General features: G+C 39.6%; 1 protein-coding gene across 15 annotated transcripts in view; it reads right to left on the bottom strand.

The window, feature by feature from the left end:
- The window catches only part of ANKS1B (ankyrin repeat and sterile alpha motif domain containing 1B), a 1,156,804-nt gene that overhangs the window by 295,513 nt on the left and 834,202 nt on the right, over window positions 1-27,089 (bottom strand). For all 15 annotated transcript variants that reach the window (XM_060113525.1, XM_060113526.1, XM_060113527.1 and 12 more), the window contains one exon: window positions 16,065-16,217. In XM_060113525.1, coding sequence (XP_059969508.1) covers window positions 16,065-16,217 — 153 coding nt within the window. The remainder of the gene's footprint in view (window positions 1-16,064; window positions 16,218-27,089) is intronic.

Raw genomic sequence — 27,089 nt, 5'->3', positions numbered from 1 at the left:
CCCGCGCGCAGCAACGAAGACCCAACGCAGCCATAAATAAATAAATAAATTTATTAAAAAGAAAAGAAACCGCACTCCTGTTCATCTTGAGCCACATGTGTTTCCCAGCGGCCGCCACTAGGAAGAAATGAAGCTGCCTCAGGCAGCCACCATGGCTAACGCTGCTGGAAAATTTCTCTGTAAGGCTGAGAACACGAGAGAAAAGATTGTGGGTGCTCATTCTGTTGTTAGATATGTCTCTGTTTCAAGACCAGCCTCGTTCAATTCCTTTCAGGGTACAGGACACTTGTGAATGTGAAACAGGAAGGACCGGTGGCTTTTTTCAACAAAACTCAACCAGTTCTTTTCCGATAGCACTTCATCTGTGTTTTAGTCAGCTCAGGGTACTATAACAAATTACCATAAACTGGGTGGCATAAACAACAGAAATTAATTTCGTACAGTTCTGGAGGCTGGATGGCTGAGATCAGGGTGCAGCGTGGTCGGGTTCTGGTAAGGGCCCTCTTTTGGGTTGTGGATGGCTGGCTTCTTGCTGTGTCCTCACACGATGGAGACAGCAAGCTAGTTCTCTGGTTTCTTCTTATTAGGACCCTAATCCCATTCATGAGGGCACTGCCCTCACGATCTAATTACCTCCCAAAGGACCTGCCTACAAATACCATCACATTGGGGTTCAAGATATGAATTTGGGGGGGCACAAACATTCAATCCATTGCAACCTGTAAAATGGGGTTGGCAACAGTGAGCATCTGATAGCATTAAGGTGAGATGAAATATCTCAATATATTTTAGGCACATTGCATTACACATAAGCATCCATCCTTAGGCCAGTCAGAAAATATTTATTTGCCACCTACTGTGTGTGAGGCACTGTTCTAGGACCTGGGGATACAGGAGCGAACAAAATACATCCATACCCAGATGGAGTTCATAGTAGTTAACAATCACGATAATAAAGGCAGAGCCAGGATGCAAATCCTAGCAGTTTAGCACCAGAGCCCACAGTCTCCTCCATGACTCCATAGCGCCTCTTCCTCACTGACAGCGACAAGGCGGATAATAACCGAGAGGCTGTGTGAACCGAAAACTTGGACCTCCAGAATAAAGCCGCAGATGTGTACTTGGCAGCCATCTGTCAATACCTGAAGGTGCCAATTGCAGCTTTTCATAGGTGATACCGTCCAAGAGCACAGCACTGGGGAAAGGAGATCTAACGACAAAAATCTTGAGCAAGATTGACTTTTACTGAAGGGGAAGATAGAGGTACAAAAACTCCTGTTATTGCTATTGTTGCTGTTAATCCCTGTGACTGTCTAGAGGCGTCAGCTACCTAAGGAACCACATTCAATTAAGAAAGTATTTGTTGCATTCCCACTTTGAACAAAGGGTCAGTGTGCAACAAGTGTCTGAGCAAGGCAAGAAATTGATTCTCCATTAGACGAACACTTCAGTATTTAATTTTCTAAAATAATTTTGTTTGATGGTCAATTAATTCAACAATTTTCAGCTTTTTATAGCTCTAGCAAACCCATTATCATAGTGTGTTTATCATCTAAGTTATTATACTCTAGTTGTTGAATGTTGGTTGTCCACAAATTCTCCATACATTTAAGCCCTATCCAAATCTTTTTTTCCCCCTGTGGGCCTCACTAATCATTTCAGATTTTCTGAGATGGTTTTGATTTCACATATTCTGATTGGAGGCTTAGAAACAATAAGACCATCCAGAATTCTAAAATTCTCTCTTCCTTTCTCTAATCAAAACTTCTCTTTTGTGGTGGATTGATCGAACTAATGGTCTTAATTTTTCATCTGACTTGAATCCAAGGCATGTACTGTGTGCATTTCGGCTTATTGTACCAAGAGGTGAAATATATCCTCCCCTTTCAACTTAATTCTCAGTTGGTACCATAGCTTCCTTTGGCCAATTGTTGGCAGGTATGAGGCAAGTGGAGGCCTGAAAACGTGCTTGCACGTTTTTGTTTCTCTCTTTGCTATAGGATGTGCCTGGGGGAGTATGTTAGAGGTTGGGGCACAAGAAGTAGAGCCAAGCTGCCCCACTTGTCTCAGCTGAGACCATCCCAGGTGAGGTGACGCTCATATCCCAGCAGATCAGAGCCACCTGCCTGATGTGAGGGAGCCAGCTGGGATCAGAAGAAATTTCCAGCCAAGTCCAGCCTAAATTGCTGACCCACAGACTCGTGAGTGAAAGAAATGCTTATTGCTTTAAGCCACTGCATTTTCAGACAGTTTGTTGCACAGCACTGCTGTGGCAATGGATGATGGATAATGCTTCCCATAAATTTTAGGCACTTGGAAGCTGCCCCTCCATTTGGCCTCCATTCAACAAAAATTGAGTGCTTTCTACTTGCAAAGCGTTGTGCAAAATGCTTTACTACATTATTATTATTATTATTATTTTTTTTTTTTTTTTTTGGCGGTATGCGGGCCTCTCACTGTTGTGGCCTCTCCCGTTGCGGAGCACAGGCTCCGGATGCGCAGGCCCAGCGGCCATGGCTCACGGGCCCAGCCGCTCCGCGGCATATGGGATCCTCCCAGACCGGGGCACGAACCCGTATCCCCTGCATCGGCAGGCGGACTCTTAACCACTGCGCCACCAGGGAGGCCCTTTACTACATTATTTTATCTAATCCTGACAACACTATTACCTAGAAGATAGATAATGTTATTACACAAAATTTAGATGCAAGGAAATTTAAGCTTAGAGAAAGTTAAGTGACTTGCCCAAGGTGGTAAAATGATAAGAAATAGTTGGGAGTCAAAGCCTGGAAGTCTCTTTTTAGACCCTGTGCTTTTACCACTGCTGCTTGCCTTTTACTCTACTGGTTCCTCCACCTCAGTTTTCTCCTGCCCACCTCCACCCCCTAATCAGGAAGAGACCCTGTGTTTCAACTTGGGATGCAAAGACCACTTTTATACTTAGCTCCCCTAAATACTACTCTTCTTACAGCCAATGTAAATGGTTATCTTCTCCATTAGTCTGGAAGTTCTTTTGAGGGTAAGGACTGTAAAATGCTTATTACATTTTTCCCCCACAGCTTCTATGAAGTAGAATTTTTAAAAAGGTAATGATCCTATTCAAGTTTTAGGAAATCTAATTATCCCCCCTAAGCAATTAATGCAAAATTAAGAAAGACTCTACTAGAGAATATGTATATATGTTTATGCAACACACACACACACACACACACACACACATTTAAAAGGGCACTGTTATCCCAAACTAATTTAATTGGTAGAATGCACAGTAGAGGGTTTTTCCCATTTTGTTAAACAATTTTAGATACATGGTGCTTGAATTTGGTGTTTGACTGATGCCTACAAGAATAAAACTCTTCTGGTTCATGTTTTATTATGCTAATATTAGAAACAGGAATTGATATAAAACTGGCACTGAATAATTTCTGTTTTGCAGTGAGTTTCTGCATTTAAGAAACTTTTAGATTTAGTCACTGGCCCTGTACTTTAGGTATGCCGCCACCGGGTGGCGGCAGGGTGCCAGATATAAGGTCTGTACAGTAAGGAATTTACATGCTTTCAAGTTCAAGTTAACAGCTCTTTGCTTGAGTTCAAAAAAAATTTGAGACCACAGATAGCCAATTTAACATAATATATCACTTTATTAAAATACCTAAACTTAAATTCTAAATCAGCCTTAAACATATTTAAAGCAGATGTAAATCCTACAAAATCACCTATCTCGTCTCTCTTCTCCCCGGCTTTGACTTATTATTATAATGGGTAGATTCTAACATTAATCTTGTGTACTTACTTTGGTGATAAATTAACCTTTATGATTTACTCTGAGTGTTTATATTTATTGTCGATCTCTTTCATGGCAGCTTGTATATCAGGCTTCAAAATTCTAAATAGTTTTCTTCTAACAAAAAGACCTCTTTGGCTTTCCTTTTATCTCAGGAGGTAGAGGCTTATCTTTTCAGTATGATCTCAGATCTTCTCCCAAGGAAGACCCAAAGCATTTCTCCATCTGGATAGCGTGAAAAGTGTTGTATTTGCATTTTGTACAGGACTTTTTCCTTTTTTATTTTCTACACTATAGAATAATTCATTAGAATATTCCCCCTCTCAAAGCTCCTAAAAAGCACAGAGCCAGTTTACAGTATTTACCTATTTAACTGCAATGCAAATGAATCTCCTTAGCAACAGGCTCTGCCCTAAATATTTCCAGAAAAGAGTTAAAGAAACAAAAGTCTTCATGTCATATTAGAAATCTGAGCAAAATACAGAATAAAAAATTAACTGACTTTACTATAATTAATGATACTATATATGGAAATGGAGCAGTTTCAATGAAAAGGAGATACTGAACTACTTCAAAACACAGTCAGAAGTGCCCACTCTTATGGATTGTCAAACTGAAACTTTGGGACAGATTCTAGAAGGGTTTAAGATTATGGATGATAGGTTGAGAATAAGTACATCCCTGTCCTCTGAGCCACTACCCTGCTCTGCCCCAAGGTTGTTTGTTTCAAGAATAAATAGAACTGGGTGGCTGAGAGTCAAGGACCAATGCTATGTCGTTGGGGGAAAAAGGACACTAGCAATTCCATACCTAAGCATAGTCAGAAAAAAAAGGGGGGGCAGGGGAAAGGCTCTCTGCAGCTTTATCCTGCAGCTTCTACACAAAGCTCAGAGTCATTCCTCTCACATTCACCCACTCCAGGAGTGGAAATATTCTGAGCAGCACTAAGCAGTGCTGGGAGGCTGAGAGGCTAAGGCAGAGGGAAGGGGTTGGAGTTGGGAGTGGTGGAAGAGAGAGGTTGAGCAGTGATTTCTAGAGGCCACGGTCTGCACAATAAACAGGGCGGCTGTCTGTATTCTAACACGAGTGAGTACTGACAGCAAGAAGCAAATGGCAGCTAAGCTGTGAAAGCATGCTCCAAGGGAGCTGGCCAGCTCCCAGCCTAATGCTGGGAGAGGGATCTGGGGGAGAGAGAAAGAAAAAAATAGAGGCAAAAGAAAAATAGAACAGGGAGAGAAGAGAAAGGGATGGATAATAAAAACTCTCATGTGATTTCAAGTCTCACAGGAAACCTATGAAGCCAGCGGAGCAGATATTATTATCTTCTATTTAAAAAGGAGAAACTGAGACCAAGAGTTGATAAGTGACTTTTTTAAGGTCACATACTGAGTGGCAGATACAGGATTCAAAGTCAAGTGACCTGATTCTAAAATAAAGATGAAAGAAGAGAGGGTGCATTTGAAACACTGACACATACCGTCTGTCCTACCATTTACTTTATAAACAGTAAGTAACATTTTCAGATAACCAAGACTTGGCCTTCTAAGGGTCAAACTGAAACAATTTTAGCCACTATTGAAAGGCATTTCTGAAAGGTATTGTATTTCTCCTTGCCTCCCTTGAATACTGACTGTAATTTGCCCTCTTCTAGATACATGGGGTTATGATGATGGAAACTGACTCTATATTTATGGACTCCAAATTCAGGGACACCCTCAGGTTCTAAGGAGGCACACAGGTTTTACTGCTGTCATGACTAATACATTCATGGCTAGAAACAGCTGTAGAGCAGAATCGGCTGACTCAGCTCCTACTTCCCTCACAGTCAGCCCTTCCTTCTTATGTGTGTCGGCTTCGGGCCCCTGCCTACTGCTTCTGATCATGTCATTCTCCTGATTAAAATCCTTTTAATGGCTCCCCACTGATTACAGCAGTGGTTTTCAACCCAGGCTACATATTAAAATCACCTGGGGAGCTTTTAAAAAACTCCCAATGCCCAGATTCCACCACCAAAGATTTTGACTCAGTTGTCTAGGTATGGGGCCCTAGCCTACAGGGATTAATGTAAGTAGCATGGACTGGGGCTTCTGGATTAACAAGGATTGGATTTATCTCCCCCCCCCCCCAATGCCCCTGCTCTCACCTGAAACTGAAAATGGAGACAGAATCTATGAAACACTACTTTTTAAGACACTGGAATGAAGCAATGAAGGAAATTGATATCTGAGAGATGAGAAACAGAGTGAACCCTAAAATTGTCCTCGTTTACCATCTTGAGAGAATTCTCAGGCTATTATGCAGGGAAGAAGAAGCCAGGGAATCTGGAAAACTCCTTGAATTGAGAAGATGGAGGTGAGAGTCTAGGGAGACTAAAGTGGCTAGACTTTTCTGTATAGAGTACTAGAGAGGACAGAGGGCTGATCAGCACATGCATATGAGGAAACTATCTGAGGCCAGATTAAAAAAAAAATGCCAGAAAAGATTAGTGGAAGTAGTAATGTAGAGCTCAAACAGGGTTGGTAGTAGTCTGCACTATTCAGACTGGGAAACCTGGAAATTCACAGGGCATTGTTAGAATACTCAGAAGCATCTTGCCTCAGTAGTGCAAAGTATAAGCCACAGACTAACTGATGCTCTGGTTTTGACTAACAAATCTTAAAAGTAAGACCTGAAATGATCAAAATATATCCAAGGAGCTTCTCTGTGTCTGATAATGGAGCTCAGGAATATTTATAGGAATACAAAAATATCCAGTACCTAACAAGGTAAAATTTGTAACGTCTGGCATGCAATACAAGTTACCAGGCATGCCAAGAACATTGAGGAGAAGAATCAATCAACTGAAACTGACCCCAAACCGACACAGATGTTAGAAGGCAAGGGCATTAAAACAGTTATTATAACCACATTCCTTATGTTCAACAAGTTAGAGAAAAGATTGAGAATGTTAAATAGAGACCTGGAAAATAAAGACTGAAGTCTAACTTCTGGAGATGAAAACTATAATCTCTGAGATTAAAAGTACACTGGATGTTAACAATGGCAGATTAGGTATCACAAGAAGAAAAGATAAGTGAACTTGACACAGCAACAGAAACTATCCAAATGAATCACAGAAAAAATAATGAAAAGAAATAAGTAGAGTATTGGTGAGTTGTGGCCCAACTTTAAATGGCCTAATATACATGTGATTGAAGTTTCCAAAGGAGAGGAGAGCGGAGGCCAGGCAGAAAACAACATTTTAAGAAATAATGACCATGATGCAACCACCAGGGAAAACAATTTAGAGGTTCCTCAAATATTTAAAAACAGGATTACCGTATGATCTAGCAATCCTACTTTGGGTATATACCCAAAAGAATTGAAAATAGGATCTCAAGGAGATATTTGTACACTGATGTTCACTGCAGCATTATCCATAATGGCCAAGGAGTAGAAGGAACCTAAATGTCTATCAACAGATGAATGGCTAAAGAAAATGTGGTATATACATTCAGCCTTAAAAAGAAGAAAATCCTGTCATATGCTATAAGGGTCCTGATGAAGAATACTTTGTAGCCTGTGGGAATGGGAGAAAAGGCTGGAATGCTGAGCTTGGCTTAGATCTGGGTAGTATGTTCAGGCATGGAATGTGGAAGGGTGGATGTGGTTTCTTCAGAGGAAATTTGAAATGCTTCTATTTTAATCAGGAGAAGAGTGAATGAAATCTGGTCGGGGAAAAAACAATGGTGTCTACTAAAATAACTTTTTTAAGGTAGAAATTTCTAGATACTCAGAACATGATTTTCTTTTTTGCACAGAGATGGGTCATTAATAGCTATAATCAGAGGGTTTCCGTTATTCATGAAATTAGTTTGTTGCTGAGTGTCTAGACTGTCTCTTCAGGGCCAAATGCCTTGTTTACTTTCATTGTGTATGTGTGTGTGTGTGTGTGTGTGTGTGTGTGTGTTTACTAATTCCAGTATCAACACTTAGCAGTGCTTATTCAATAATATTAATCCCAAGGCACTGTAAGAATGTAAATTCACTTTAAATGCAAAAGAAAAGCTACATTCCTTCCAATGAAGTTTTAGTGTTTAAGTGCATTTTATTGTGATGTAACTTTTATCTCAGTTTAGGTCAATGCTCCAAAGTTGAGAGCAGCATGATAGCTGCAGATACACAAAACATGCTGAAAGACAGTGGAATCAATAATACCAGCCTTAGCCCATCATCAATCTCCATGCCATATGTGAAAGGGCTAAAAATCACTTGAAAGTGACTATTTATTTGGAAGAGGACTGTTCATCTCATATGAGGAACGTAGAAGGGTGCTTCTTCCAAAACTTGGGCCAAGTGAGGCAAGCCTCTGGAGAGTCCTGCGAAGAGCTTGCAATTTAGATGCAGTGAGTGCGGGCGGTAGAGTGCAGGGGCTTTACCTGACACGTAGTGTCTGGAAAAGTCTGAAGCCCAGAGGCGGTGTCTAGCTGTCCCGAAGGCTTGTGAAGAGCCAGCTGTACTGTCTATGAGCGTAAATAAAATGCTTAAATCCACAGGTCATACATAAAGTTTGCTCTACACTTGAACACTCATATCCGGTTATTTAGTTAAAGCCTTTGGCTTTGATTAAAGTTGTTAACATTTGAAGTGTTGACTACTGTAGCTTCCCTGGTGTGGAAATATGAATATTTTTCTCATTTATTAATGTCCTATAGTGAAAGCATAACCTTTTACTTAAAATAATTGGTCTGGAAATGGAATTATAATATTCTTCTCCCCATTCCTCCCTTGCAATTTGTGAATTTGGTGATTATTCTTCTTGGTTGGGATTATAAGTTATCATTTGCATTTATCCAATACACACATATACAAACACACACTCACAGACACAATGCAAAAAAACTTCTGGGAGTAAATTTAATTTCAGTTATAGCAATGAAGGTAGGGCAGAGAGAAGTGTGACTATAATTCTGATCATGAAATAAAAACATCAAAGCAAGTAATGAGTCTAAATTTGATGCTGATAGGACTATATTTCTACTGTATTTAAAGCAAATAAAGTCACACTATTGAAGATTTAACATAAAATTAAAATGTTAACTTTGAAAGTTTCTTAGTATATCTCCAAGTGATTAGACTATCACAAAATTTCCCTGGGAAGGCAGAAATGGAATCAACAACATTGCAAAAGAAAAAACAAAAAAGAAGTTTGACAGCCCTAAGCAAAAGAGTGATGTAAGTATAGTTTCAGCAGCTATTAGACAAGAAGCAAATGATCTGCTCATCAATTTTCTGTTATAAAAATAAGCCCAAATGATTTTCATGGGACACATATGGGTATTGCTACCTTAATTATTTTGTTTCTACCCAAAGGTATTTAAAACACAACCAACTGCCAGAGTTGGATTTTTAAAGATATTCCTGTACTTATGAGCAGAGATTTAAGAATGCACTGAAGACTGAACTTTATTTTGTTCTTCACTGGGTACTTTTATCATTATCAGTATTGTAGGAGATCATAAGCCTAGACTAGAATTATTTCCTTGGTAAAAAATGAATGATAAAACTAATGGGAAGAAATTAATAATGTGTTCTACATTGATGTTCACAGATGTATAAATTGGGCAGTGTTCAAATTTATTTCATCTAATCAAAATCCCCTTAGTAGGTACACAGTGATAAAATAAATTAACATTGTTATTCATAATTGCAATACGTTTTTGTTGTTGTTTAGGAAATGGATTATTTCATGGAGATTATAATTATCCATACCTACTTCATGCAGAAAATATGTAGCCCTTTTATTTAAAATTTCCCCCTGGCAGAGCTGTAGAGGTTTTACAATAGCAGTAAAAACTGTTGTGTAAACTTGGTAATACCGTATGGAAGGCCTGAGTAACCTTCTGAGTAAAAAAAAAAAAAAAAAATTCATGTACTTATGCACTGCTAACTAGTTTTTAATTCTAACAAGCCTCTGGAGAGGACTATAATTCAGGCTAGAGATTCACCCAGCTAGCATCTGCAGAGGGAAACATTTGCCTGACAATCTCTCTCAATATTCATACAACACTAAAATATCAATACAAAAGTGAAAGTAATGTTAAATATGTTATTATTGGTCATGGCAGACACAGAGGTAAAACAGAGCTATTGATGGGACGTCAGCTTCTGAATATGAAGCATAGATTAGGGAATATGGGAAACAATAATTGACAAAGACTTCATTTTCTAAGTCTAGACCACACGGGCCTGTAAAACTGGCAGTACCTTATGTCTTAAAAGTTAATGCTTGATTTCCACTGCTGACAATGCTGCTATTAAGATATGAGATCTCCCTTTTTGACCCACCTCCTAGAGAAATGGAAATAAAAACAAAAATAAACAAATGGAACCTAATGAAACTTAAAAGCTTTTGCACACCAAAGGAAACCATAAACAAGATGAAAAGACAACCCTCAGAGTGGGAGAAAATATTTGCAGACGAAGCAATGGACAAAGGATTAATCTCCAAAATATACACGCAGCTCATGAAGCTCAATATCTAAAAAACAAACAACTCAATCAAAAAATGGGCAGAAGATGTAAATAGACATTTCTCCAAAGAAGATACACAGATTGCCAACAAACACATGAAAGAATGTTCAACATCATTAATCACTAGAGAAATGCAAATCAAAACTACAATGAGGTAGTTGTCACACCGGTCAGAATGGCCATCATCAAAAAATCTACAAACAATAAATGCTGGAGAGGGGGTGGAGAAAAGGGAACCCTCTTGCACTGTTGGTGGGAATGTAAATTGATACAGCCACTATGGAGAACAGTATGGAGGTTCCTTAAAAAACTAAAAATAGAACTACCATATGACCCCACAATCCCATTCCTGGACATGTATCTGGAGAAAATCATAATTCAAAAATAGTCATGTACCACAATGTTCATTGCAGCTCTATTTACAGTAGCCAGGACATGGAAGCAACCTAAGTGTCCATAGACAGATGAATGGATAAAGAAGATGTGGCACATATATACAATGGAATATTACTGAGCCATAAAAAGAAATGAAATTGAGTTATGTGTAGTGAGGTGGATGGACCTAGAGACTGTCATACACAGTGAAGCACATCAGAAAGAGAAAAACAAATACCATATGCTAACGCATATATATGGAATCTAAAAAAAAAAATGGTCATGAAGAACCTAGGGGCAAGACGGGAATAAAGACACAGACCTACTAGAGAATGGACTTGAGGATATGGGGAGGGGGAAGGGTAAGCTGGGACAAAGTGAGAGAGTGGCATCGACATATATACACTATCAAATGTAAAATAGATAGCTAGTGGGAAGCAGCCGCATAGCACAGGGAGATCAGCTCGGTGCTTTGTGACCACCTACAGGGGTGGGACAGGGAGGGTGGGAGGGAGGGAGACGCAAGAGGGAAGAGATATGCGGACATATGTATATGTATAACTGATTCACTTTGTTATAAAGCAGAAACTAACACACCATTGTAAAGCAATTATACTGCAATAAAGATGTTGAAAAAAAAAAGAGTCATGTACCACAATGTTCATTGCAGTTCTATTTACAATAGCCAGGACATGGAGGCAACCTAAGTGTCCACCGACAGATGAATGGATAAAGAAGATGTGGCACATATATACAATGGAATATTACTCAGCCATAAAAAGAAATGAAATTGAGTTATTTGTACTGAGGTGGATGGACCTAGAGTCTGTCATACAGACTGAAGTAAGTCAGAAAGAGAAAAACAAATACCGTATGCTAATGCATATTTATGGAATCTAAAAAAAAAGAAAAGAAAAGGTTCTTAAGAACCTAGGGGCAGGACAGGAATAAAGATGTAGACGTAGAGAATGGACTTGAGGACACAGGGAGGGGGAAGGGTAAGCTGTGACAAAATGAGAGAGAGGCATGGACATATATACACTACCAAATGTAAAACAGATAGCTAGTGGGAAGCAGCCGCACAGCACAGGGTGATCAGCTCAGTGCTTTGTGACCACCTAGAGGGGTGGGATAGGGAGGGTGGGAGGGAGACGCAAGAGGGAGGTGATATGGGGATATATGAATACGTATAGCTGATTCACTTTGTTATACAGAAGAAACTAACACAACAATGTAAAGCAATTATACTCCAAAAAAGATGTTAAAAAAAAAAAGATATGAGATCTCCCCTACTCTCCCCTATTCCTATACTTTGGGTAGCTCTGTGACTAAAACCTTTATTAGGTTATTCAAGTAACCTTGTTTTTCAAAGGCATTAATGTGCTCCACCAAGAAAAAGATCTTTGGGGACTTTTTGAAAGATTACAGTTTCAAATGTATTTCTACTTTTCAAGTCACAACTTTGTGTAGTTTTCATTTCTTCATGAAAATACTTTGAATTTATACTCAATGTGAATGTATTATTAGTTGTTTAATATCAAGGATAATACCATGTGAAATTGGAGGCTCAGTCAATACGATTTAATGATGTTGAAGTAATTTGTAATTACATCAACAGTCAGTCTTCTCATCCTCTCTTCTCCTCAATAGACCTCTATATCAAAGACAGCCTCCACCTGCACTTCTCTCTTCACTCTACGTAGAATAGAAGTTATTGGAGCCATTGGGTTTCCTTAAAACTAGCCACTCATGGGCTTCCCAGGTGGCGCAGTGGTTGAGAGTCCGCCTGCCGATGCAGGGGACATGGGTTCGTGCCCCGGTCCAGGAAGATCCCACATTCCGCGGAGCGGCTGGGCCTGTGAGCCATGGCTGCTGAGCCTGCGCGTCCGGAGCCTGTGCTCCGCAACGGGAGAGGCCACAACAGTGAGAGGCCCGCGTACCGCAAAAAAACCCCAAAAAAACAAAAAACTAGCCACTCATTACAAAGGTTCAAGTTGGGACTTGCCCTAAAAGACTTTGCTCTAAATCAAAGTGACCGTACATTCCTTTCTGGCTGTAAAAAATAAATTATGGGTACTTAATACAGAATTGCTGGGCCCATATATTATATATGAGATTATCTTACATTTGGATACTTTCCCTCCCTAGTTGGGATAAATGAAGTCTTGAATTTGAGACCAGTTGAAAGCATCGTCAGCCAGGAGGTATACATGGTGCCTATCTCTCATTTTAAAACACAACAGCCCTAAACCATCAAATGAACTACTCTGTAGCAAATCTAAAGGGCGTACAAATTTTGTTCTTTGATTTCCAAGTCTAAAGGTACAGATAGTTTGTCCATAATAAGTATATTTATGGAGTTAAATGACTCGCAAAGCCTCCTCAAGAGTGTGAACTTGCCCATAAATTCATCACAAACTTTAAATTCCATCAGTTCACTTTAAGTAAAATATATTGGGTTGGTATTAGATGCAGATGTTGTACTCGAGACCCAAGGTATTTGGCCTCAAGGTCTAAAACACAATGACTATGTTTTCCGATTCTGATATAATGCTTGTGACAGGTACTTCTCTCCAGATTGGAGTCAGATTGTATTACAGCAAAAGTACCTTCAAGAGTTAGTAAGGGTGGGGCTTCCCTGGTGGCGTAGTGGTTAAGAATCCGCCTGCCAGTGCAGGGGACACGGGTACGAGCCCTGGTCCAGGAAGATCCCACATGCCACGGAGCAACTAAGCCCGTGCGCCACAACTACTGAGCCTGTGCTCTAGAGCCTGCGAGCCACAACTACTGAGCCCGTGCACCACAACTACTGAAGCCTGCACGCCTAGAGCCCATGCTCCGCAACATGAGAAGCCACCACAATAAGAAGCCCGCGCACCGCAACAACGTGCAGCCCCCGCTCGCTGCAACTAGAGAAAGCCCGTGTACAGCAACAAAGACCCAATGCAGCCAAAAAAAAGAAAAAAAGAGTTAGTATGGGAGGACAGACTCTAGGTCCATCTACCTCACTACAAATAACTGGGAGGGAGACGCAAGAGGAAGGGGATATGGGGATATATGTATACATATAGCTGATTCACTTTGTTACACAGCAGAAACTAACACATTGTAAAGCAATTATACTCCAATAAAGATGTTAAAAAAAAAAAAAAGAACCAAATGGAATTCTAGAACTGAAAAACAAAACAAACAAAAAAGAGTTAGTATGGGTGGAAAAGGCCACTGTTCTGTCCCAGCTCAAGGCTGGTTAGCCCTGTGGGTAGTGATTTAATGCCTTGAGCCTTGGCTTTAAACATGGGGCCTTACGGCATCACTGCCCTGCAGTCACTGCAGTCATCCACAAGGCCTGTCCCACAGTGACTGAACGGGGATCTCTAGGCTGCTGGTACACATAGCACTGGGGAAAAGTGTGGGTCCAAGCCCACACCTTAAATGTTAGCCTCAGTACTTGAATTCTGAGAGACATATAGTCTTGTTTTAATGATCCTTGCTTCAATGAAAACATTTTATAATATAGTTCTATTGGAATCTGTTCTTTTCAATGAGGGATTACTGGTAATGCTAGTTAAGTGAGTGACTCATGTGTTATCTACCCAAAGTATTCATTCTTCAGTGGGGAGAGATATTATTCAGCTGTTACACAGAGATATTTATCATTGACTAGAAAGCAACTTAGTTGGAAGCATGTTTGTTTGATCTGTGGAAGATCCCCCTTTAGTAAATGGCTAAGAGTAGCCATAAAATGAGTGTCCAGTTCTCAGTGGAAAACTAAAACCTCCTTGATGCAGCTAAAAAGCAATACAGTTTCAGTTGCTTCCACTCAGACTAACAGCAAAATTAATCAGAGGCTTTTAGTGAGATAGTGAGTTCCTTCTGAAATAATGAAAGCTTTTGTGAAAGGATAAGAACAGAAAGCTAAGAGTAGCTGATGGCAAATTAGAAGAAGAAGCCAAGAATTTTGTCCATTTAAAGTGATTTTTAGATTAAACTTTTTATAGATGTTCCAGAAAAGATACTATTTTTAAGACAGACTTTTAAAGCAAAGAATAATTAGTTACTACTAATTAACCATAATTTAAAATAATTAGTAACATTCAGTGCATAGAGACCGGACTTTTGGAGAGAAAATGTCATAAAGACTAGAACAGAGTGCTTTTAAACCAGCAGAAATGTATTTGCTTTGTCTTTCAGTTTATGAATGCTTTTTTTTCAGTTACTAGAATATAAAACTTAAGTCTAAGAAATTCTCTGAAAGATTAAATGATTTCTCACTTTTGAAAAGAAATGTTCATGATACCAAATAAAATATGAAGGCATGATAATTAGGCTATCTTTTCATCTCTTTCATTCCTTTATGCCATTAGAAATAAAAGAGCAGTAAAAATAAAATGAGAAAATGATCAGTATCAAAATCTGTTAAACAGGGCTTCCTTGGTGGCGCAGTGGTTAAGAATCCGCCTGCCAATGCAGGAGACATGGGTTTGGGCCCTGGTCCGGGAAGATCCCACATGCCTTGGGGCAACTGGGCCCGTGTGCCACAACTACTGAGCCTGTGCTCTAGAGCCGGCGAGCCACAACTACTGAGCCTGCGAGCCACAACTACTGAAGCCTGCGGTCCTAGAGCCTGTGATCCTCAATGGGAGAGGCCACCGCAGTGAGAGGCCCGTGCGCCACAGCGAGGAGTGGTCCCTGCTTGCTGCAACTGGAGACAGCCTGCACACAGCAACAGGGACGCAACGCAGCCAAAAATAAAATAAATAAATTTATAAAGAAAAAAAGCAGTTAAACAGATTTGGTTGATCTCTTTGGGCTCAAATACATGGCAACATATATTGGCCAGTTTGTATAGAAAATCTATGCCAAGTGTATGAATAAAACAAACAATTTAAGATTAGGTGTAAGCCCTGGAAAATAAAATGTTGATATTACAGCAGCTTATAAAATAAGAAAAAAGTCCCTTCAAGTTTGGGGTTTATATATGCAGTTAAGGAATAGAGACAAGGAAACATAACAGAGATTAAAAAACTAAAAATGATGACTTTAATCTTTAAAAATGAATAAGAGCAAAGAACAGAATGGGAGCCTATTTGTTATCATGTTCATATCCTAAAGTGACAAAATTTCCTAAAACGGAAAGCCCGAAACTGCTTGGAAGTTTTTCTGAAATAATGTAAAACACCCTGAGAGTCCTCTTAGTTCCCACACTAAAACTTCAAAAGACAATGATTGTAGAGCTTGACTAGAATCAGAGAGACATATATTCAAAACAAAAGGCATACCTGTAAATCCTTGTTGGATGTACAAAGAGTCACAAAGAAAGAAAAAATTACCCACCTATGGTAGGAATTATCAAGTGTTGAATCGTTAAGGTGTCTTTAAGAGACCAACTTACATTAATAAGTTCAACCTCCCAGATTTTTTTCAACAGGTCCATCGATGTATAGCCATTAATCAGAAAGGCTTTGGTGTAGTCACCTAGTTCAATGGAATCCAGCCACTCAGCAACAGATGTGGGATGGTAGCCATCATGGCCAATGGGTCTCATCTGTAATTAGAAAATCACGTTAGGATTAATTTAAGCTGTTTACTTTGTGTTCCAACAGCAGAATTCATCTTGGAAATTTACCTGATATGAAGCAACAGATCTTTCTGGATAAGAAAATAAGTAAACCCAAAATACTTTATGCACAATTCTAAATTATTAATAATTTCACGCTGAATTAGTTTTCAAAAATGCACCCAGAAATTTCCAATTTAGCTGTTAAATCAGCTCCATATTTGAGAGAACTAAATATGTCAAACTTCTGTTGCAGACATTATTGGCATTCTGTTGGACGGAATTTAAAATGATGTCAGTCGAGCAGTTTTAAATTCAGTGCTGAAGGCACAGGGAACTGCACTCCCAAAATGTAGATGATAATTCTCATATGCACAACATCAAAGCATGTGAAAATACTGCATGACTTAAACATCCAAAGGAATTCATGCTTATGCAAGACATGTATTGTAGGTAGTGCAAACATGCTGGAGAAACATACTGCTGTGGTAAGCCAGTAAAGAAGAGGCTTTTGGGTGTTTAAGGACCATGTGTTCTACATAGACTCTACAGTATGTTAGACAAGAATAGAGAACTCGCTGGCAGACAGATTCCTATTTTTTGTCAGCTATATAAAGATTTATTTTTTTACTTTAGGAGAACAAAGAAGTGTGACAGCAACATAATGTTTCTGAGTTTAAATTGGAGTGTGAAAGTAATTTAAGCAAGAGAAACTTCTGGCATTAAAATTTTGTATGGATTATTCTAGTCTTTTGGTTTTTATTTGAAATTTTAGTTGAATTTGCAGTTCTTGGTTTTTGAAGTAACTCACTTCTAAGACTTGTGCTGCTTTGCATGCCATACCATAACATCTAATACTTCAGTTATTAAGGACAGCTGACACCTCATCAACTTGATGTGATCCTTCAGTGAAATTCATGATGGGAACAGCAAAACTGGGCAAAATACAACAGAGATTTTCCTCTTCCTTCAGATTCAAGGAGATAAATATTAACAGAAATCTATATGATTCTGATTTGTGAGCAGAGAAAAGATTAGTCTGGGCATCAGGGATTCAGATTTTAATCTCAAACATGTTAGGCTTTCGGCCACTATGCAGTGTTCTCATTTTTGAGATTCTCCTCACTCCTTTTTTTTGGAGGGGGGGTGCAAAGTGTTTATTACGGATCAACATCTGCAGAAGGAGGGATGAGGAAGCAGGGCTGGGCAGAGGAAGGGCCGAACTGTGATGGGGCTGGACGGCACCTCTGTGAACCATTTGGGGAGCTCTGGCACAGTTTAGGCTAGTAGAGTGTCCCGGGCAGGGCAGATATGAACGGGCCTTTGTGATCTGCCTCTCTGTCACTGGATGTTGCTGCCTGGGAGTAGCGTGCTCTGGTGAGGGCTCTCTGCCGTGGAGGCAGACCCTGAAGATGCTGACTGCTGGAGGCTGTCTGCTGACCACTCTCCCTGATGCTGGGCAAGTCCTTCCCTGAAGGGAGTTACAGGTGGTACACTGCCATGTCTTCCAGAATACCCGGGCTCTCGATTCACCAAATGTTACTACATTTGGCTTTTGCCTTTCACTCTATACCCAATCACTCATTCACATGCACACAACACTAATTTTTTAAATTTTAGGTGAACCATTGGAAAGACATTTCTCCTGAACCATTTGCAAACATCATGAAACTTCATCTCTTGATACTCCAGGAGCATCTCCCAAGAACAAGGACATTCTCCTACACAGTCACAGTATCATCACCCTCAATAAATCTAACATTGATAAAATTACGTTACCTAATATATAGTCCATATTAACATTCCCGAAATGTCCCCAAAATGTCATCTGTAGCTGTTTTTTTTTTTTCCTAGCCATGATCAATCAAAGGTCAAGGCAATTATATTTTCAAGTATCTCTTCTACCTTTTTTTTTTCTCTCTTTTCTTCTTCTGGGATGGTATGTACTCCTTCTTTTTTTTTTTTTTTTGCGGTACGCGGGCCTCTCACTGCTGTGGCCTCTCCCGCTGTGGAGCACGGGCTCTGGATGCGCAGGCTCAGTGGCCATGGCTCACGGGCCCAGCCGCTGCGTGGCTTGTGGGATCTTCCCGGACCAGGGCACGAACCCGTGTCCCCTGCATCGGCAGGCGGACTCTCAACCACTGCGCCACCAGGGAAGCCCTGTCCTCTGTTTTAATATTGCCACGTAATTCATTATTTTGCACCGGGGTCTGAATTACATCAGACTTTTGTATTTCATTCTTACATTGACTGACTCATTTTAGCTACTCATTAAATGTCTGTTCACATAACACTTAACTCAGTGTTTATTACACAGTAGTTACAAATGTAAATGACACCTCAGGAGTTGCAAAATGAAGTTTTAGCAGCAGTTACAAATAACCAGATACTATATATATGTGTAAAATTGGCAGCTAGGACCCAAAGCAGAAGCTCAAAGGTATCAAACACTTCCATATTCTACAGAGAATTACAAAAATATTGGGGCCAGGGGCATTCTCCAGGACTTATTAAGAGGTAGTTGAACCAACTCTGCTACCCTGAATAATCACCCCAGTCTTAGGAAACTCCCTGGCTGTCCCAGTTGACACAAGGAAATAACTGGAGAAAGGGGAAGAAGGAAGGAAGAGAGACTCATTAGCTTTGAAATTAATAGCCTGGCAGGGAGGTCTTGCTGTTAGCCATCCAAGAAGCTGATCACCCCAGCAGTGGATACTGGGGACAAACTTAGAGAATCTTGATGAATCAAGCTAGGGTAGAGTCAGATGTCCCATACCAGAGAACTGTGCAGTAGGGTCCCCATAGGTCACCCCAAGCATTCACACTCCATTCCTTTGAGAGAGCAGCCAGTGGCCACCTGCCACACAGAGGTTGTTGATGATCAGCATTAGCCAAAGAACAATGATGGGAAACTCACCAGAGCTCTGCAAACCAAACCCAGTCAAGTATAAGGAAGTATGCCTTCCCCCCAATCTCTCCTTCTCTAGCACTAGGGAATTTAGAATCAGAAAAGAGAGAGGTACCAGTCCCTTGGTGGAAGCCTAAAATGGGGTAGGGGTGGGGGGAGAAAATAAAACTGGAGGCTTAAATGAATAGGAACTGAATTTTCAATATTTTACGTAACTGGAAAGCTACTGGATATGTCTGAGATAACATTAAAAATAGTAATGAGAGAGTCAATTGAGCTTGGTTGAAGGCAGGATTGGAAAAGAAATGTCACATCAGTTTCTGCAGACTGCTCAGAAATCTGGTTCCTCCTGTGAGGCAAGTTCTCCCAGACCAACCTTAAGGAGGTGAGAGGGAGGGAAATATTTGGTGGAAAGATGAGAGACGGGAGCAGGGTAGAGAGCAAGCGTGAAGAGAATCTAGGAATGGGTACACTGACATGTGCAGGGGCAGCATTCATGCAGCTGCTCATTTGTTAAACATTTAGCCAGTGCCTATTCTGATAAATGTTGTGGAATAGTAGAGAGCAAAACAAGTTATAGTCTCTCCCTCATAGAAATTATAACCCTTATTGAAAAAATATGTGAACAGATGAACAATAAATTATGAAGGCTCTGCATACCTGAAGACAGGAAACCATTAGTGCCAAGTGAAGTTACAAAACTAACTTGACACGTATTTAATGGTATGCAGAATGGTTACTGCGCTGCACAGCAATTTCCTTCAAAGCAATTCTTCCATCTGTTCCTTCATTTCTGTTCTTCCTGCCACTACTCTGTTTAGGTTCTTGTTGGTGCTTATAAAAACTAATGCAATAGCCTTCCACTTGGCCTCCTACCTTTGGTCCAGCTTATACCATGATGCTACATCAGTCTTCCAAAAAGCCAGGCTCTTTAAGTCAACCCTTGCACAAAAACCTATAGTGGTTCTTTCTTGATAAAAGCCCAAATGTCCTATTCCAGCATCCTAGGACAACTGAGATCAGGTACAAACTTATCTTTTCAACCTAATTTTACAGTACTTTCTATATGTAAACTAATACATATGATTAGACACATGAGTATGTCTAAACAGTATGTTCATTTGCTAGCCATTCCATGAACATGAACTGTGTGTGCAAGACACATTCATTTCTTTGCTAATATCATTTTCCATGCTTTTTGCTTTTATTTCTGGAGTGTTTCTCCAGGATTGGCTTCTTGAGCTCTAAGATACAAATTTCCAACCATTTGTAAAATATCTCACATAGATGTCCTATAGTATCACCAACACAAGCCAAAAATGTATCTCCTTCAGCTCACAAACTGGCCCTCCTTTTGTGTTTCCCAACTAAGTTAATGGGGAAGCATCACACTATTGCCCACCTAGATGCTTAGGAGTCATCTAGCTTTCCCAGTTCTGTTTACCACCATATCTATTTAGGCCAACAAGTCTTATATATTTGATTTCCAAAATGTCTCTCAATTCAGTTCCTTTCTTCCAAAATGGACTTTGGAATCTGACAATAATATCTACTGCAGTATTGTAAAGATCATATGACATAGGCTATGTGAACTAGTGCAGTGTTTTGAATACATATGTCTTCAGTAACTCTTAGTTCCCTTACCTCCCGAGTGCCCTAAATTAGGCCCATGCTTATTTTGAAACTGTATAATGTTGAGTCCTTTGGCTGCTACTCTTTTCAACTTCCAATCAAAACTCTTCTTTCCTCTCTCACCCCTCCCAACTTCCCTCACTCCTTGTCTTTTCTACTTTGTTTTAGAAAGAGTTTGACTGCTAGCATCTTTATACTCCCCCTTCCCACAGCTGACAGTTATTTTTCAGAAATATATCGAACAAGGTCCCTCAAGTCGGTTGAATTGTTGGTCTCAATTCTTCGCTCTCTTTCTGGATTAGAATTATGCCTCTGTGCCCTTTGCTGAGGGATCTATATTGAACCCTGATGTGGCTGGAGTTACTTCTCCATCCCATTGATGTTGGTCATGTACTTGCTTGGCCAGTGGAACAGGCAGAAGTATCAGTGTGGTGGTTTATAGATGAGGCCTCTGCACTCCTGTGATCTACTCATCCTTTTGAGTCCTATGCTCTATTACAAGAAAAACAATTGATGACTAGTTGCATAACTGCTGGTCCTAGGAGAAAGATGAAGACTTGTGGAGCAAACCTAAATCTAGCCCGAAGCTTGGAGTCTACCCCAGCTCGCTGGAGTTCAGGTGAGTCCAGGTGAAGTTAGCTGAACCACAGCTGACCCGTGGACTCATGAATAAGAAGTATAAATATATATACATATATTTTGTTGCTATAAACCACTGATATTTTGACATATAGGGGAAAACTGACTAATAGAGTCACTCTTTTCTTTTTTTTTTATTTTTTGCTTTATAACAAATTAAGTCAGTTATACATATACATATGTTCCCATATCCCCTCCCTTTTGCGTCTCCCTCCCACCCTCTCTATCCCACCCCTCCAGGCGGTCACAAAGCACCAAGCTGATCTCCCTGTGCTCTGCGGCTGCTTCCCACTATCTATCTACCTTACGTTTGGTAGTGTATATATGTCCATGCCGCTCTTTCACTTTGTCACAGCTTACACTTCCCCCTCCCCATATCCTCAAGTCCATTCTCTAGTAGGTCTGTGTCTTTATTCCTGTCTTACCCCTATGTTCTTCATGACATTTTTTTTTCTTAAATTCCATATATATGTGTCAGCATACAGTATTTGTCTTTCTCTTTCTGACTTACTTCACTCTGTATGACAGACTCTAGGTCCATCCACCTCATTACAAATAGCTCAATTTCATTTCTTTTTATGGCTGAGTAATATTCCATTGTATATATGTGCCACATCTTCTTTACCCATTCATCCGATGATGGACACTTAGGTTGTTTCCATCTCCGGGCTATTGTAAATAGGGCTGCTATGAACATTTTGGTACATGTCTCTTTTTGAATTATGGTTTTCTCAGGGTATATGCCCAGTAGTGGGATTGCTGGGTCGTATGGTAGTTCTATTTGTAGTTTTTTAAGGAACCTCCATACCGTTCTCCATAGTGGCTGTAACCAATTCACATTCCCACCAGCAGTGCAAGAGTGTTCCCTTTTTTCCACACCCTCTCCAGCATTTATTGTTTCTAGATTTTTTGATGATGGCCATTCTGACTGGTGTGAGATGATATCTCATTGTAGTTTTGATTTGCATTTCTCTAATGAGTAAAGATGTTGAGCATCCTTTCATGTGTTTGTTGGCAGTCTGTATATCTTCTGTGGAGAAATGTCTATTTAGGTCTTCTGCCCATTTTTGGATTGGGTTGTTTGTTTTTTTGTTATTGAGCTGCATGAGCTGCTTATAAATTTTGGAGATTAATCCTTTGTCAGTTGCTTCATTTGCAAATATTTTCTCCCATTCTGAGGGTTGTCTTTTGGTCTTGTTTATGGTCTCCTTTGCTGTGCAAAAGCTTTTAAGTTTCATTAGGTCCCATGTGTTTATTTTTGTCTTTATTTCCATTTCTCTAGGAGGTGGGTCCAAAAGGATCTTGCTGTGATTTATGTCATAGAGTGTTCTGCCTATGTTTTCCTCTAAGAGTTTGATAGTTTCTGGCCTTACATTTAGGTCTTTAATCCATTTTGAGCTTATTTTTGTGTATGGTGTTAGGGAGTGATCTAATCTCATACTTTTACATGTCCCTATCCAGTTTTCCCAGCACCACTTATTGAAGAGACTATCCTTTCTCCACTGTACATTCCTGCCTCCTTTATCAAAGATAAGGTGACCATATGTGCGTGGGTTTATCTCTGGGCTTTCTATCCTGTTCCATTGATCTATCTTTCTGTTTTTGTGCCAGTACCATACTGTCTTGATTACTGTAGCTTTGTAGTATAGTCTGAAGTCAGGGAGCCTGATTCCTCCAGCTCCACTTTTGGTTCTCAAGATTGCTTTGGCTATTCGGGGTCTTTTGTGTTTCCATACAAATTGTGAAATTGTTTGCTCTAGTTCTGTGAAAAATGGCAGTGGTAGTTTGATAGGGATTGCATTGAATCTGTAGATTGCTTTGGGTAGTGGAGTCATTTTCACAATGTTGATTCTTCCCATCCAAGAACATGCTGTATCTCTCCATCTGTTTGTATCATCTTTCATTTCTTTCATCGGTGTCTTATAATTTTCTGCATACAGGTCTTTTGTCTCCTTAGGTAGGTTTATTCCTAGATATTTTATTCTTTTTGTTGCAGTGGTAAATGGGAGTGTTTCCTTGATTTCACTTTCAGATTTTTCATCATTAGTATATAGGAATGCCAGAGATTTCTGTGCATTAATTTTGTATCCTGCAACTTTACCAAATTCATTGATTAGCTCTAGTAGTTTTCTGGTAGCATCTTTAGCATTCTCTATGTATAGTATCATGTCATCTGCAAACAGTGACAGCTTTACTTCTTCTTTTCCGATTTGGATTCCTTTTATTTCCTTTTCTTCTCTGATTGCTGTGGCTAAAACTTCCAAAACTATGTGGAATAAGAGTGGTGAGAGTGGGCAACCTTGTCTTGTTCCTGATCTTAGTGGAAATGGTTTCAGTTTTTCACCATTGAAGACGATGCTGGCTGTGGGTTTGTCATATATGGCCTTTATTATGTTGAGGAAAGTTCCCTCTATGCCTACTTTCTGGAGGGTTTTTATCATAAATCGGTGTTGAATTTTGTCGAAAGCTTTCTCTGCATCTATTGAGATGATCATATGGTTTTTCTCCTTCAATTTGTTAATATGGTGTATCATGTTGATTGATTTGCGTATATTGAAGAATCCTTGCATTCCTGGAATAAACCCCACTTGATCATGGTGTATGATCCTTTTAATGTGCTGTTGGATTCTGTGTGCTAGTATTTTGTTGAGGATTTTTGCATCTATGTTCATCAGTGATATTGGCCTGTAGTTTTCTTTCTTTGTGACATCCTTGTCTGGTTTTGGTATCAAGGTGATGGTGGTCTCGTAGAATGAGTTTTGGAGTGTTCCCCCCTCTGCTATATTTTGGAAGAGTTTGAGAAGGATAGGTGTTAGCTCTTCTCTAAATGCTTGATAGAATTCACCTGTGAAGCCATCTGGTCCTGGGCTTTTGTTTGTTGGAAGATTTTTTATCACAGTTTCAATTTCAGTGCTTGTGATTGGTCTGTTCATATTTTCTATTTCTTCCTGATTCAGTCTTGGCAGCTTGTGTGTTTCTAAGAATTTGTCCATTTCTTCCAGGTTGTCCATTTTATTGGCATAGAGTTGCTTGTAGTAATCTCTCATGATCTTTTGTATTTCTGCAGTGTCAGTTGTTACTTCTCCTTTTTCATTTCTAATTCTATTGATTTGAGTCTTCTTCCTTTTTTTCTTGATGAGCCTGGCTAATGGTTTATCAATTTTGTTTATCTTCTCAAAGAACCAGCTTTTAGTTTTATTGATCTTTGCTATCGTTTCCTTCATTTGTTTTTCATTTATTTCTGATCTGATTTTTATGATTTCTTTCCTTCTGCTAACTTTGGGATGTTTTTGTTCTTCTTTCTCTAATTGCTTTAGGTGCAAGGTTAGGTTGTTTATTCGAGATGTTTCCTGTTTCTTAATGTGGGATTGTATTGCTATAAACTTCTCTCTTAGAACTGCTTTTGCTGCATCCCATAGGTTTTGGGTCGTCGTGTCTCCATTGTCATTTGTGTCTAGGTATTTTTTAATTTCCTCTTTGATTTCTTCAGTTATCACTTCATTATTAAGTAGTATATTGTTTAGCCTCCATGTGTTTGTATTTTTTACAGCTCTTTTCCTGTAATTTATATCTAGTCTCATAGCATTGTGGTCGGAAAAGATACTTGATACAATTTCAATTTTCTTAAATTTACCAAGGCTTGATTTGTGACCCAAGATATGATCTATCCTGGAGAATGTTCCATGAGCACTTGAGAAAAATGTGTATTCTGTTGTTTTTGGATGGAATGTCCTATAAATATCAATTAAGTCCATGTTGTTTAATGTATCATTTAAAGCTTGTGTTTCCTTATTTATTTTCATTTTGGATGATCTGTCCATTGGTGAAAGTGGGGTGTTAAAGTCCCCTACTATGATTGTGTTACTGTCGATTTCTCCTTTTATGGCTGTTAGTATTTGCCTTATGTATTGAGGTGCTCCTATGTTTGGTGCATAAATATTTACAATTGTTATATCTTCTTCTTGGATCGATCCCTTGATCATTATGTAGTGTCCTTCTTTATCTCTTCTAGTAGTCTTTATTTTAAAGTCTATTTTGTCTGATATGAGAATTGCTACTCCAGCTTTCTTTTGGTTTCCATTTGCATGGAATATCTTTTTCCATCCCCTTACTTTCAGTCTGTATGTGTCTCTAGGTCTGAAGTGGGTCTCTTGTAGACAGCATATATATGGGTCTTGTTTTTGTATCCATTCAGCCAATCTGTGCCTTTTGGTGGGAGCATTTAGTCATTTACATTTAAGGTAATTATCGATATGTATGTTCCTATTCCCATTTTCTTAATTGTTTTGGGTTCGTTAGTGTGCGTCTTTTCCTTCTGTTGTGTTTCTTGCCTAGAGAAGTTCCTTTAGCATTTGTTGTAAAGCTGGTTTGGTGGTGCTGAACTCTCTCAGCTTTTGCTTGTCTGTAAAGGTTTTAATTTCTCCATCAAATCTGAATGAGATCCTTGCTGGGTAGAGTAATCTTGGTTGCAGGTTTTTCTCTTTCATCACTTTAATTATGTCCTGCCACTCCCTTCTGGCTTGTAGAGTTTCTGCTGAGAGATCAGCTGTTATCCTGATGGGGATTCCCTTGTGTGTTATTTGTTGTTTTTGCCTTGCTGCTTTTAATATGATTTCTTTGTGTTTAATTTTTGACAGTTTGATTAATATGTGTCTTGGCGTATTTCTCCTTGGATTTATTCTGTATGGGACTCTCTGTGCCTCCTGGACTTGATTAACTATTTCCTTTCCCATATTAGGGAAGTTTTCAACTATAATCTCTTCAAATATTTTCTCAGTCCCTTTCTTTTTCTTTTCTTCTGGAACCCCTATAATTCGAATGTTGGTGTGTTTAATGTTGTCCCAGAGGTCTCTAAGACTGTCCTCTGTTCTTTTCATTCTTTTTTCTTTATTTTGCTCTGCAGCAGTTATTTCCACTATTTTATCTTCCACCTCACTTATCCGTTCTTCTGCCTCAGTTATTCTGCTATTGATCCCATCTAGAGTATTTTTTATTTCATTTATTGTGTTTTTAATTGATGCTTGATTCATCTTTAGTTCTTCTAGGTCCTTGTTAACTGTTTCTTGCATTTTGTCTATTCTATTTCCAAGATTTTGGATCTTGGAAATAGAATCTTGGATCATCTTTACCATCATTATTCTGAATTCTTTTTCAGGTAGACTGCCTATTACCTCTTCATTTGTTAGGTCTGGTGGGTTTTTATCTTGCTCCTTCTCCTGCTGTGTGTTTTTCTGTCTTCTCATTTTGCTTATGTTACTGTGTTTGGGGTCTCCTTTTTGCAGGCTGCAGGTTCGTAGTTCCCGTTGTTTTTGGTGTCTGTCCCCAGTGGCTAAGGTTGGTTTAGTGGGTTGTGTAGGCTTCCTGGTGAAGGGTACTAGTGCCTGTGTTCTGGTGGATGAGGCTGGATCTAGTCTTTCTGGTGGGCAGGTCCACGTCTGGTGGTGTGTTTTGGGGTGTCTGCGGACTTTTTATGATTTTAGGCCACCTCTCTGCTAATGGGTGGCGTTGTGTTCCTGTCTTGCTAGTTGTTTGGCATAGGGTGTCCAGCACTGTAGCTTGCTGGTCGTTGAGTGAAGCTGGGTGCTGGTGTTGAGATGGAGATCTCTGGAAGATTTTCACCGTTTGATATTATGTGGAGCTGGGAGGTCTCTTGTGGACCAGTGTCCTGAAGTTGGCTCTCC

This window comes from Mesoplodon densirostris, chromosome 11 (assembly GCF_025265405.1).
Source record: "Mesoplodon densirostris isolate mMesDen1 chromosome 11, mMesDen1 primary haplotype, whole genome shotgun sequence".
Classification (NCBI taxonomy): Eukaryota; Metazoa; Chordata; class Mammalia; order Artiodactyla; family Ziphiidae; genus Mesoplodon; species Mesoplodon densirostris.
The sequence above is the reverse complement of the archived record's forward strand: the minus strand, read 5'-3'. Positions and strand labels throughout refer to the sequence as shown.